Raw genomic sequence first — 13127 nt, forward strand, 5'->3', positions numbered from 1 at the left:
ATGAGGCACCATTGTTTAGCTCTTGTCTGGAAGTCATTAATTTCTAGATATAAGTTGATATTATAGGGAGGTGACACTGTTGTATGTTTTAGCAGTGGATTTTGTGCCTGTTTTCATATGTATAGTATGCACAGCAAAAACACCAAACCTTTACATACTGTGTTAAATGTTGCTATTGGAAATGGGACATCAGAACTTTGACATTATCTTTAGACTTTCTAGCCTTTTGTTGGTGGGTAGGGAAAGAAGAATTGGCCTTAGACTTGCAAGTAGCCACCTCTACTTGGAGGCTGCCAACTCTAAGCTGGCAAATAATGGAGTTGGACTATGATCAAAAGGCTGGAGGGTGATCAAAGCCAAAATAATTTCTTTACATACATTCACACATAATATTGGTCAATAGTATTTGTTAATAATATTTTTTTTTTTAAATGTCCTTTTGGGTGAAAAATCCACATTTACTGAGCTTTTAATTTTCTCATGATAATTGAGATATTACATTGAGATAACCTATGGCAGAGGTCAGTTTTTCACCAACTACAGAGCATACATATAAATGATCGTATCTGTGTGTTTGAATAGCACCACAGATCCTGGCTACCTAACTTGGCTTATGGCCATTTTTATTTTTCATTGCACTTCATGTTAGAAGAATGAAATTATTGGTTATAGAATACAAATTTTTGCATAAATTCTCAACTCCCTTTATTTGCCTAAATATAGGTAATGAAAAATGAGAGAGCATGTGAAGCTGTGATGGAAATTTTATACCAGTGTGTGTCTTAACTAATAACTTATTGGTTAGCCCTTTGGCTAATTTTCCATTCCAAGTAGTTATTTAAGCATAGGTCCTTAATTCAGATTTTTAGAGTCTGTGAAACACAATTTTGTCAGTGTAACCTTTTTTGCTTTACATGTAAGGAAGGTTTAAAGTAGCCAGGTATAAATTCTGCCGTAACTTATGTTAGCTGAAATACCTGCTTGTCTTTTGTGTGATGAAATGCCGGTAAATGTTTTTCTTGAAATGGCTTCTTGAAAGTCTTAAGATCTGATGCTCCCCTCACTACACAGGTGTAATTAATTCCAAGGATGTAAATAGCAGTGCAGAAATTCAAAACCCATTGAAGGGAAGCAGGCATCCTACCTAAGCTTTTAAGATATGCTTCTTCAAATGAAATTATAAACAGCTTTTCCTTTCATCAGAAAAAAAACAACTTACCATAAAGTAGTATAATTGGGGCATTACAGCAATTACTGATTTCTACACCTTTACTTATTGGAGGGCATTTCTGGATGTCTTCATATACACTACTCCTGATAAATAAATTGGGAAGATCTTGACATCAATTAGCCTTAAATGTCTAAGTGTTTTCACTGTTGCTTAGAGATAGTGTTTTTCATTAGCTTAGGCTTCCAAATGGAAATCCTAGCAGATTATTCCCCCAGTGCTGAAACATAGCCTGTGTTTAAAGGTAGAGAAGATTCTGGCATTTCCAAGATGAGCACTAGACAAGTGACACGAGATCTCGTTGATCTTCCTTGATTACAAACATTTCTTCTTTGCCAATTCAAGCTGTAATCCCAAACCTAATATTAAAAGATTTTGTTTTCTGCACACGCAGGGCATGGTCTGTGGTCAGCCTTGTCCTGAGGGTCGTTATGGGAAAAACTGTTCCCAGGAGTGCCAGTGCCACAACGGAGGGACCTGTGACTTGGTTACAGGTCAATGCCATTGCAGCCCGGGTTACACAGGGGAACGGTAAGGAAAACTTATTTTTGCTGGACTACTGAACTTTGCAAGGGACCTGCTATGGCTGGTAGAAGCTGATAGAAAGCAGAATGAACATACCTGTGATACGATCAAGAGTCCTATGAAACGTTTGCCATGTCACATAACTGATGCTGGGTCACAAGTTAAAAGTGCCTATGTGATTAGCCTTCTGGGGGGAACTGCTTGGTTTCAGGATTTTCCTGCTGCAGCTTGTGCTCTGGCAGTGTCTTGTGGGTCTTCACTTGAGTGGTTTGCAGAATGATACAGTTTAGGGTATGGTGAAGGGATGAGAAGGGAAGATCTTGGTTTTGTGCAAATGTTTGGCAATCATAGTAGCATGGGAGGCTCATACGATTCTTCAGACTGAGCAGGCTGGAGAGTTGTTGCCTGAAGTATTTCATTCAAATGAAGAAGTGAAACTTCTTTATTTTCTGACTTGTTAAAAATCACCTTTGGTATATTGGAAAGGTAGTATTGCAAGACATAATCTTTGAAGGCAGTGGCAAGTGATGAAAGAAGTGTTTTCCTTCCAGTATTTTAAACAGCACACAACTCAATTGCTGAAGTCAGCAGCAGCTTAATCACTGGGGTCAGGCAGGGGACCTCTGCCAACAATTTCTAGGTGTTATAACCATATGGACTTCCCACACAAGTGTTCACAGGACATGGGGAGGGCTGTACCAGTCATAAGGGGAAAAAAAACTCATGAAGAAGAGAAACAATTAGTCCAGAGCCATTTGGATGCCAGGATAAAATTTGTGTCTGTGAAGAAACAATGCAGACAGTAGTAGAGACATTTAAAGAGACACAGACAATTCAGCAGGGAAATCAAAGGAATATCCGTATGAGAGTATGCACTGCACTATGCTGGTGTTTCTAAAAGCAATTAATTTTTTTTGACTTGGAATTTAAATCTGACTTTAATCTGAAGTGCCTTACAGGCTGCAGCACATTGATCACTTTTGCAAGCCTGAGCTCTCTCTTTTCCTGAAAAACAGGCTGTATTTGCAATTCCTTTGTTTTTCAAGATACTCCAAGGGCAGGAATGGGTCAGAAGCAAGGTTTTAGACTTGGTTCTTATTTCATGTCAGTGGACTGGCAAGGGCGGGTAGGGTTAAAAGAGATGTGTGGGCTTTGGCTGAGCTAGCACTTACATAGAGCAGCAAAAAGGATGTTTTTTAAAAGTGCTAAACTCTTCACTTCTGTGTGTAACCACAACGTTATTTGTCTGAGATTTCAGTGTGGTGGTGACTCCTGGAACTTCTTCATACAGCAAGAAAAAGAGGGCTCCTGGAGCATGTAATAGTTTCTAGAGTTAACACAAGCGAATCTAGTTTAAAGTGCCTTTATAATTCTTCTGTCTAATACTTTTTGACTGATGCCTGTCCTTACCATGAAGTGGAAAAGGGTCTTTCAGAAGATATAACAAAAATAAAAATTGCAGTGTTAAATTTGTCTAATTTGGCTGGGATTCTTGATTGTCATTTGGAGAAAATTCATTCTCAGCTTTATTTGTATAACTTCATTAGGAAACATTTAAACAGGGTTATTAGCTCTATTATTATACTATATCTCTGAAGGAAAGGGGATATTATTGCTAGCTTCAGTCAGGGCAGAGTTACGAATACCTTGAAACTTCTGGATAGCAGCATCAAATTGATGCAGTTACTGCAGAAGCATGAAATGAATGTGTATACCTATTTTATGTCAGTCAAAGGGCTCTGCTAAATTCTGTACATTTTGCAGTGACTTGTATCATGTCTTGGAAAATCTCCTGTAATAAACCACCAATCATACAAAAAACCCACCCAAAAACAAACAAAAAAAGACAACTATGTAAGAAAAATGGGAAGACATCTCCAAGGAAATTCTTTTATAGGACTGGGGAAACGAGCAGGTTATAAGCTGATAAAACCATTGATGTGCTCTATTATTAAGCAGTATTTTTGTACAATCTGTAACTTGGTAAAACTTACAGGTACCCAAATTGCAGAAGATGTTTTGCGCCTGATATCACCCGTTCAGTTCCCAGCACACTTCAGGACTTCAATGTCAGCATGTTCTGGCCCTAAAGCTTTGGGATTTAGCTGGTTTGGTTTTTTGTCTGTGTCAACATAATTCAGAGCTTATAGGATGCTTGTATTGAAAAGTATGAGGATTTTCCCTGATATGTAAGCTATGAAATGTTGTCATCCTTGGCTCTGAGGTACAAACCTGTTGAGCTGAGAGGTCTCACATATATAGTCAAATACTTTATGTGCACGTAGAGGTGGAGCCTTTGGTAATGCTGTAGTAGTGCTGTCATTCCAAATTTTAACAATTCAGTTATTAAAAAAAAAAAAAAAAAAAAAGAAGTTAAAGCTGAAAACATCAAGCTCATATTGTATCTCTTAAATACATAGTCAATGAAATTGCTATCTGGAAACTCTTTAGTAAATGAGTTTCAAGTTTTAGAAGCAGGATACTGAAAATTGTCTTTTAGTCACGCTGGACAGCTAAACATACAGCTAAACATACAGTGTGATCTTTAACTTAAATAATCTCTTTCATATGTAAAACATTAAGAAAATAAGACTGTTATCTGAAGTAGCTGTCATCTAAAATCTGTGTGAATGAAAGCAGAGAGGTTTGGTGAAGAAGCCTCTTTATTAGCATATATTTTCCTTATGGCGCAACAAAAATATTGCTATTCTCCCATATGGGTCTTTACTAATTTTCACTTTAATCTATTGGAAAAGTCAGATGAAAAGAATGGGTTTGTATTCCCGAAGATTTTTTCCATGTCATGCTGTGAATTTTTGAAGGGCAAAATAAATACATAAAAAATGTTCAGAATGAAATTTTGAAAAGAAAGGTATTCTGGAAACATCATATGTTTGGAAACACAGTTAGAAAATATTCTCATCAGAGACTGCTGAGCATGATTGCCAGGGAACTTCCTGGCCTGAGCATCTGCAGGAGCACGTGTGTCTGCTGGCTGTTCGCGCTATTGCCAAGTGAAGAATCTAGATCACTTAAAAAAGTTACAGATGGATGGCTTTTGAAACCAAATACTTGAAAATTTATTCTTGCATACTTCAGGTTTGATTTAAAAGAGTTTGGTTTTGTTCTGGTTCCTGAATATGAAGTGCAAGTGTCTGTGTACACAGGTTGTCTCATTTGTTGAACGGAAACCTTTTCCAAAGGAATTTGCAAAGCCAATATTTTTAAGCCTGTCTAGCTGAACAGCAAAAGAAACCAGAGACAGGCACTTTTGAATATGAAGTTATGTAAATTTCTGCTTTACTTAAGAAGCATTTTAGGCCAGTATAAGAGATTCCTCAAAAACTGTATTTCCCTTAAATCTCCAAAAGTGGTAGTTTATGGGAAATAAATTTTATGTTTGTTTGTTTTTCTCACAGATGCCAGGATGAGTGTCCAGTGGGGACTTACGGAGTGCAGTGTGCTGAGACCTGCAAGTGTATGAATGGTGGGAAATGTTACCATATTAGTGGTGCCTGTATCTGCGAACCAGGATACACTGGAGAGCACTGTGAAACAAGGCTTTGTCCTGAAGGAATTTATGGTCTCAAGTGTGATAAAAAGTGTCCCTGCCACATCTCTAATACCTGGAGGTAGGCTTTACAGGCTTTAGCCTGTTTCCTTTTTCTACATAGAGAATAGAAATCAGAATATAATCTGCAAATAAACGTTTCCTGATTTTTATAGTACTTTCATACAAACTGAAGTAGTATTTGGTATTCTCTAACCATATCAAGAAAGAAAATACCAACCCAAAAGAGCTTCTGAATTTTAGTGCTTGCAAGTACATTTGATCCTAATATTCACTGTTGCATTTGGTCTCTGACCCATGAAATAAACGTTAAGACAAAGTGCGACCTTTGTCTATATTTACTACATGAATAAAATGTTATATTGTTCACCGTATAAAGTCAATATACAATCATAGGTCTCTCACATATTCTGGTGTACTGTAGATGAGAACTCGCCTTGCGAGTTAGGTGTGAGAGGAGAATCAATTTCTCTCTCTTTTTCTCTCTGTGTATACATATATAAGAATATATAAGAATAAGTGTAGGTGACTGTTTTAATACAAAATTTCCAAAGCCCTACCAATTTTAAATCTAGATTTGAAAAATACATTTTTTGTCATTTCAATGATTTTTCTAGAAAGCAGATAAAATCTGATCCCTGGAAATCAAATGAAAATAGTTTTCCAATTAGCTTACCTTTTACTATCTCTAGCTATTCAGGTGGTAACAAGTCCTATTTTTTGAGTTTTGTGTGTCTTTGTGGATTTTGCAGTGCTTCATTATGTTTTGAAAATCTGAATACTAGCCTTTTGCAGGCAAACTTTCAGCTGTGAGGGCGGAATGTCAGATGTCAGTTGAGGCAATCCAACATATTTGTAGAACAATTCTGGACAGCTTTCTCCTGTTACAAAACGCAGTTCTGATGAAATATTTTGGTCATTGTTCATTCACTTACACTTAATTGCATCACTAATCACAGTACCTTTTATTTGGTTTGTGAGCATTATCTAAATTTTTGCTGTTGCAAATAGCTGTGAAAGAAATTTGCAGGAACTGTTGACTGTTGCCTAGAATACTGCTATATGTTGTATATACGATGCATTTTTCCTCATAGATAAACCAAAAGCCTTTAGCCAGAATTTAGCAGTGATGTTAAAGCACTCAAGCACATACATGGAAATATCTATGCTGTTGGGCTTCTGTGAAAAATTACTTTGTGGATCGTCTGAGTTGTTCAACATACCTCTCATTGGCAAACCATGTTGATAGGAAACGGAATTCTTTTCCCTTCCCATTGATACGCTTTTACAGTTGTGTGCTTGCGCTTCTGTTTATCCGATTTACTTGACATGTCTTTTGAAAAAATACAGGGTTTGACATAAAATCAAGCAATTAATTCTTTGGGCAATGCATTCAAGAATAAATGACACCGTAATGCTGGCCTGTCTAGCTCTCAAATCATGCTAGTAGAGTGAATAGTAACTCATGAGTTATGGTTAGCTGCTTTCCTGAAAATTCGTCTGCAGACTGTTGTAGCACCTCTGCTTAACAGAAATGTATTACACTGTATAGTATTTCTGATATTACAGGGATTACTTCTGATTCATGTTCAACACAGCTGTTCCTTCATTTATACAACTGGAAGACAGCTTGTGGTCAAATCAGATCACAAATGTTCGCATCTAAACAGCAGCATATGGCTGGTCTTTTTTTGAATATTTTCCCCTCTGTATAACCAACCAAAAGGCACTTAATAGCTCTGAAGGTTCAGGAGTATATTTGCAATGATCTGTAAAGAAAACAAAGATCTTAATGATTTCACAGGTGTATTTTTCATATATGGGTTCCTTTCCCCTGGGTCAGGAAGTGACTTAGACTACCAAATAACAGAAATCAAAGGGCAACTGAGTAATGGTATAGAAGATAAAGCTTCCAGGGATACTTTATGCTTCTGAGAACTTTTTAAGAAGCCAGTTGTAGCTGGCTGTCTATGTCTCTTACTAAATGTCAATCCACCAGGAGTCAACTTTTTAAGCATATCAGGGAATATGCTCATCCCTTACTTCTCTACCACAAGTACTATTTGGGCTGAATGTAACCAAAGGATTGTCTTCATAGCACTGACCCATTTAGCAGCAATGTAACAACCAATAATGCAGGGCATGAAAAAGGGGGTACAATTCCTTCTTCAAATACACTTTGTGTATCTGTAGGTCTAGGATTCTGTTAGGGCTTCTGGGTGCCTTGATATTGTTAAAAGCTTCTTTCATCCGGGTATGACCGCTAGTTTAGATCCCCTCAAAGAGGAGCTGTTGGTAGGCTTAGATCCCTATGTTATTACTTATGTTCTTAGTATTCATAGATATGGAAGTGAACTAAAGGTTAGTTAAAAAAAAATACTTAGCACCAAAAAATAACGCTTTCCTGTATGTGTACATAAGTTGTAGTATACAAGTATATGTCCAGCCATTTTCTTCAAATACTTGGAGATAGAAAAACATCATGATACATCATAGTTCAAAAATGCATACAAATTTCTATTACTATTTTATGATTAAGGAAATTGCATCAAAACAGCTTTGGCAGTAATTCATAATTTGCAATTTGGGTAGGCTAAGCTACAGGGATTTTGCTGTTGTTATTGGTTAATGGCAGCTGCTGGGGACGGAAGGCAAATCCATCCTTGCTCTTAGTGCTATCGGCACCCTCTATTAAAAGCTTCATAAACGGTTAGGTATAGATACACTTGAGAGATTTTATTCTTTTTGAGAGGTCCAGAGGACAGTGGCAGGTAACAACCCTCTTGTGCCGAGAGTTTTTTCACACATGGTTCTTTGCTATTGCATCTTTTGACATATGTGAAAGGATTTGAGCTAGAGTGCAAATCAGGCACAGACGTCTGTTCTCTGTGACTAAGTGACACTGTCAATTTTTCCCTTTTTACTCGATAGTCAAGAGAAATAGAGTGAGTGTGAGATGGCTGGGACTAAGATCACGTAAAACATGCTTCCTCAGTGGGGTACATCCACAGTGCTGTGAACCGGAATGAGCAGACCCATATGTCGTGCCATTTCCATCCACTGTGTGTGGGGCTTATAGAAACTTGTCATTCTGAAGATCCAGTTTGCAATAATGAGCAAAAAAGACCTTGATCTGCCTTCATCAACATTGTCACTTGGTTTTGTATAGGAATGATCTTCCAGTCTAAACCACTTTTAGACTAGGTTTTGTCATTCCTTTGCTCAAGTGACACCTCATGATCACTCAGAAAATATAAAAAGGGCAGATTGTAGCTGTATATTTATCTAAAAAGTTTACGAAGGATATTTGTTACACCTGTGTTACATACAGCATACATGCAGTGGTTTCAGGTTGATCTCCAAGCTAGATTTGAGATGTCCCTGGTTTTTTTCTTGTGAGCTTTTTCTGGTGATCTTCCACCACTGCTTCACACCTGTAGTACGTAAGATCAGCTGGAGTCATTCTATTGACTAATTTGGTATAGTTCAGGCTGTGTGTTTTTAAAGTCAAGATAAGGGCATCTTACAATTTTGTGTTTTTTCTAATGGTCTTGTACGTACATACAAGAGTTTTTCATGGAAATTTTATATTGCAAGGGATGCTACAGAATTTAGTGAAACACCTATATAAATCACAAGAAAATCCTTACGTTCATCTAAGTCCTTCAAATATATAATATCAACTACCCATAAGTATTTCTTTTGTCTTTGTGCAGAGTAGGGTTGTATTCCCAGAACGTGTGAACAAAAAACCAGGAATAGAAGTGGAATAAAAGTGGCAGTATCTCTCAAACATCTATTTCCCTATCTTAATATATAAATCTTGCTAGCAATTAAGCTAACTGCATGAGAACCCATCAAAAAGCTTCAGAAGTGCTCCGGCTTCCTACATCCAATTACAAATTACAGAATACTAATTTTGGTGTCAGTCAATATATGTGCAAGTATGCCTTATTAACACTCACTGGGGGGGGCACAGAATATCAATGCCTCTGCCTCATACTCAGTGCTTACTCATGCGTGTGGTCTCCCCTTCTCCTGAAAGGGAAAAAACCCAACAACAAACAATGCGGGGATTTATGTCTTAAAATGACAGTACTCCTAATTTTATGTTATAAATATATTCTAATACATTTCCTAATGACTGTTCAGTTGTGGACTGAAAAAGCCACTGATAAGAAACACAGGAATTGGATCCAAAATGCCAGTGAGTGCCTACAGGAAGTTAGGAAGATTATTTTATAATTTTGCATGTATTTGATATGAGAATAGTTCCATTTTAACTTATTTCATGGCAGGTATACTTATAACGGAACAAATAACAAAGGCTGTTGACTATAAACACCATGAGTTTTGGACCATTTCTGCATATGGTTCTCGAGTTGAGAAGACCTTTCCTCTCATTTTATGTAAACAAGCTTGATACTATCAAAGAGATATAGTATCTTCAAGACCCCCAAATTCTTAAGATGCCATAGTGTATGCAATAATATGTAGTGAGAAGAACGCAGAATGACATTCCAACCTTTGTAATTAATAATTTCCTTGATCAGCAGTATGTTGTCCGTTGTATTCAGCAGTAGAAACTCTTAGTTTGACGGGTAGTTGTCGAGTCCAAATGCAGTTGCAATTAATACTGTATTTCCATCTTACATTGCAACTTTTTCTAACAATATTGTTTTTATAGCACCTAAATGTGCAGTATTTTTTCAAACTTTCAAATGGTCAGAAAAATACTCAGTTTCAAACATGCCCCCACACAAGGAGTCAGCAAATCTTGCAAAATCAGGCTCTTGTCATGGGTCATTTAATGCGTCTGGATGAAGGCACTTTTTTTTCCAGTACACTTAAAGGAACTTCAATCAGTGGCACACAAATATCTTTAAACAGTCTTCCCATTGTAAATATATTAGATTTGGATATTAAGGCTTTCTTTTGGTGCGAATTAAGCAAGTGCTTTGTCTGCCAGAGTGCTACAGAGTACCCCATTGTGTCCACTTTTCCAGCACATATATCTTTGCACAGCTGATGATGTCCATTTGTTATGAGACAGCAGCTGTCTGACTGGCCCTTCAATGAAACTGCTGTTCCAGGTAGAGACAGCTGGTCTGCCACCAGGTATGGCCAGCATAGGGGAAAGACTCTCCAGAAGGTCACTGCTCTGATGGTATATTTGACTTCCACTCGATGCAAATGATTTTGTATCATTCCTGGAAAAATGCAAATTGTCCTCTTTTCAACCAGTAATTTAAAGAGCATGCTTGCTACTCATTGGGTGCTGTGCTGTTATTTTGTGTTGGATGCCATGCTATTTTTCCAAAGCATATCTATCAGACAACATGCTGCTGAATTGGGCAGCATTATGAAAGTGATCCTATTAGAGTGGAAGCCTAACAATACATTCTGGGAAACGTAATGGTTTCATCACCTTAGTATTTGCAACCATGGATATCTGTTTTATGGAAAAAACTGTGTTTTGGATAAGTTTCTTCGAACTTGCTATAGAAAAATAATACTTCTTCATTTCTTTCCATGTCCTCCCAAAATGTTTATATGTTGTATGTGTTGCATTTCTTTAATTGGTATGCATTTATACATACATATACAGAACCCTTTGCCTTGTGGTTTGGGGAGTAAACCCATCTCTATGCAAGATCCATTATGCAACCCATCTATAACAACATGTTTTTATCTGGGGGGAAAAAAAAAAGTCATGTTTAGTCCTGAATTAGTTATCCTTTCATCCCCCCTGGCAGCTGTCACCCTATGTCTGGGGAATGCTCCTGCAAGCCTGGTTGGTCTGGGCTCTACTGCAACGAGACATGTTCCCCGGGGTTCTATGGTGAGTCATGTCAGCAGATCTGCAGCTGCCAAAATGGTGCTGACTGCGATAGCGTGACTGGAAAATGCACCTGTGCCCCTGGATTTAAGGTAAACAAGTCTCACTTTCGCAGCCTTTAGTTAGGTGCCAAATTCTTCAAGATGCTAGAGTGTCCTTTCTCCACCACAGTAAAAGAGGTAAAGACACTTAGATACCACTGGGTGTCTTGTAAACACAATTTGTGATTGGTTCTCAGTACTGAAAGGAAGCCATTTTAAGAAAGAAAATTTAGTTGCTCTAAAAGACATTGATAAGAAGGAGGGTGTGCTGTTGAGGTGTAAATAAAAGGAGGAACAATAGCTTTCAATCATTATCTTCTTGTACCAACTCCAAGAGAGAGTTGCTCCATCCAGAGAAACTCTAGACAGAGACATTTATTTTTACAGTTCAGGACAGACTGTTCTGAAGATTTTATAACTCATTTACTGTTACCTCTCTGTTAGATGCTAACATAGAAAACATTTTATAATATGACTGTTCCTCTAGGAATAGTAACTCTGAAAACCCAAATTAATTCTTAAAAATAGTTCCCATATCTACATTATTTCCCATTAAACTGCTGCCATACTGTGTTTTGGTTTCATAAAGGGCTGCTTTATTACTGAGAATACTGTTCACTGATCTAACCAAGTGCTGTTACCTATGTGACCTGAGTTCTCACAGCAACTAATAGTAAACTAATGCTTACTATAGACTTAAAAAGCTTTAAGAACTCTCTGTCCCTTAAATTCAGGATAACTTAGTGACAGCCTTGGACAGTCAGGAGCTGTATGTTTTCTGGCTTTCGTAGCACCTGAGTCAGTCTAGGTCATTTATTAGTTGTATTGTCTGAACCTCCTTGAATAGTTTTTAGACTCTTGTTTTTGTGTCAGGGTGCTACTTGTGGTACTCCTTGTCTTCCGGGGACATATGGAGTAAACTGTTCATCTGTGTGCAACTGCAAAAATGACGCCATCTGTTCACCAGTAGATGGTTCTTGTGCCTGCAAAGCAGGTAAGTGTCCCTTAAGATTAATTTTCTTTTTTTGTAACCATAAAATGAAATTGAGTTTTTAAAGTAGAGAAGAAGAAAGAAACTTAGTAAAAAGCAGACCACCTTGAAGACCACATCACTAGATACTTTATGCTTCTATTGCTCTGGGCGGCGAAAACTAGAATATCTGCTCAGAGAAGTGTGTGCGTCTTGTGTTCATCTTTCTTCCATGCAGTTATCAGTGGGCTGGATACTCTGGCTGGGCAAATTCTAGTGTTTATTGTGAGATGGGCCACCACTGATTCTTGTGGTAGCACTGTGGTCTGCTAGAAGGTTGCTGGTGTGCCATTTATCTGATGTCAGCCTTCCTAGTCAAAATACCTCAGCCCCAGGGAGCACTACCTCTGTCTGTCACCCTTGCTCCTCTCAGCATTACAGAGATGCAGGCTTCTTCCTGACAGTTTGGCACTGACGCTGACATCTATTGGCATTTTTTTTCTATTTGAATGTTCTTTTCTTCATCAGTTCTCTGACAAAACCTTGCCTAACCCTCTTCCCAGCCTGTGCCCTCTACAGTTGCCTGCTGCCACAAGAAATTTTCTGAATTTCCCAGTATTAGTGCGAGTGGACTCATGTTCCTTGGCCCCTCTGCTTGGCTCTCTCCTCCCAGCAGTAATTTTGATGGTCAGTGTACCTCCTACTAGCAACTGTATTTGCCTGTCCACCTTTCCATCTCCTGGTAGCACATGCCTTTGGCTGGAACAAAGATCCTTGAGACATCCTCCAGTGCTGGTTCCGCAGAGATGTTTTCCCATATAAAGGTCTACAGGTCCACATGGTGTTCCTGTTCAACCCAAAATATGCTGCTCAACTTCACTTAAAGATCCACTCGTGCAGTACACCTGTTCTCTTTTTCACTTCTGCTGTGAGGAAGGATTTAAAGTCCAGCG

At 38.0% G+C, this 13127-nt stretch overlaps 1 protein-coding gene across 2 annotated transcripts in view; it reads left to right on the forward strand.

The window, feature by feature from the left end:
• MEGF10 (multiple EGF like domains 10) overlaps positions 1–13127 on the forward strand; it is a 102205-nt gene that overhangs the window by 51375 nt on the left and 37703 nt on the right. For both annotated transcript variants that reach the window (XM_030512614.1, XM_030512613.1), the window contains exons 8-11: positions 1623–1759; positions 5173–5385; positions 11081–11255; positions 12078–12198. In XM_030512614.1, coding sequence (XP_030368474.1) covers positions 1623–1759; positions 5173–5385; positions 11081–11255; positions 12078–12198 — 646 coding nt within the window. The remainder of the gene's footprint in view (positions 1–1622; positions 1760–5172; positions 5386–11080; positions 11256–12077; positions 12199–13127) is intronic.

This window comes from Strigops habroptila, chromosome Z (assembly GCF_004027225.2).
Source record: "Strigops habroptila isolate Jane chromosome Z, bStrHab1.2.pri, whole genome shotgun sequence".
NCBI classification, from domain to species: domain Eukaryota; kingdom Metazoa; phylum Chordata; class Aves; order Psittaciformes; family Psittacidae; genus Strigops; species Strigops habroptila.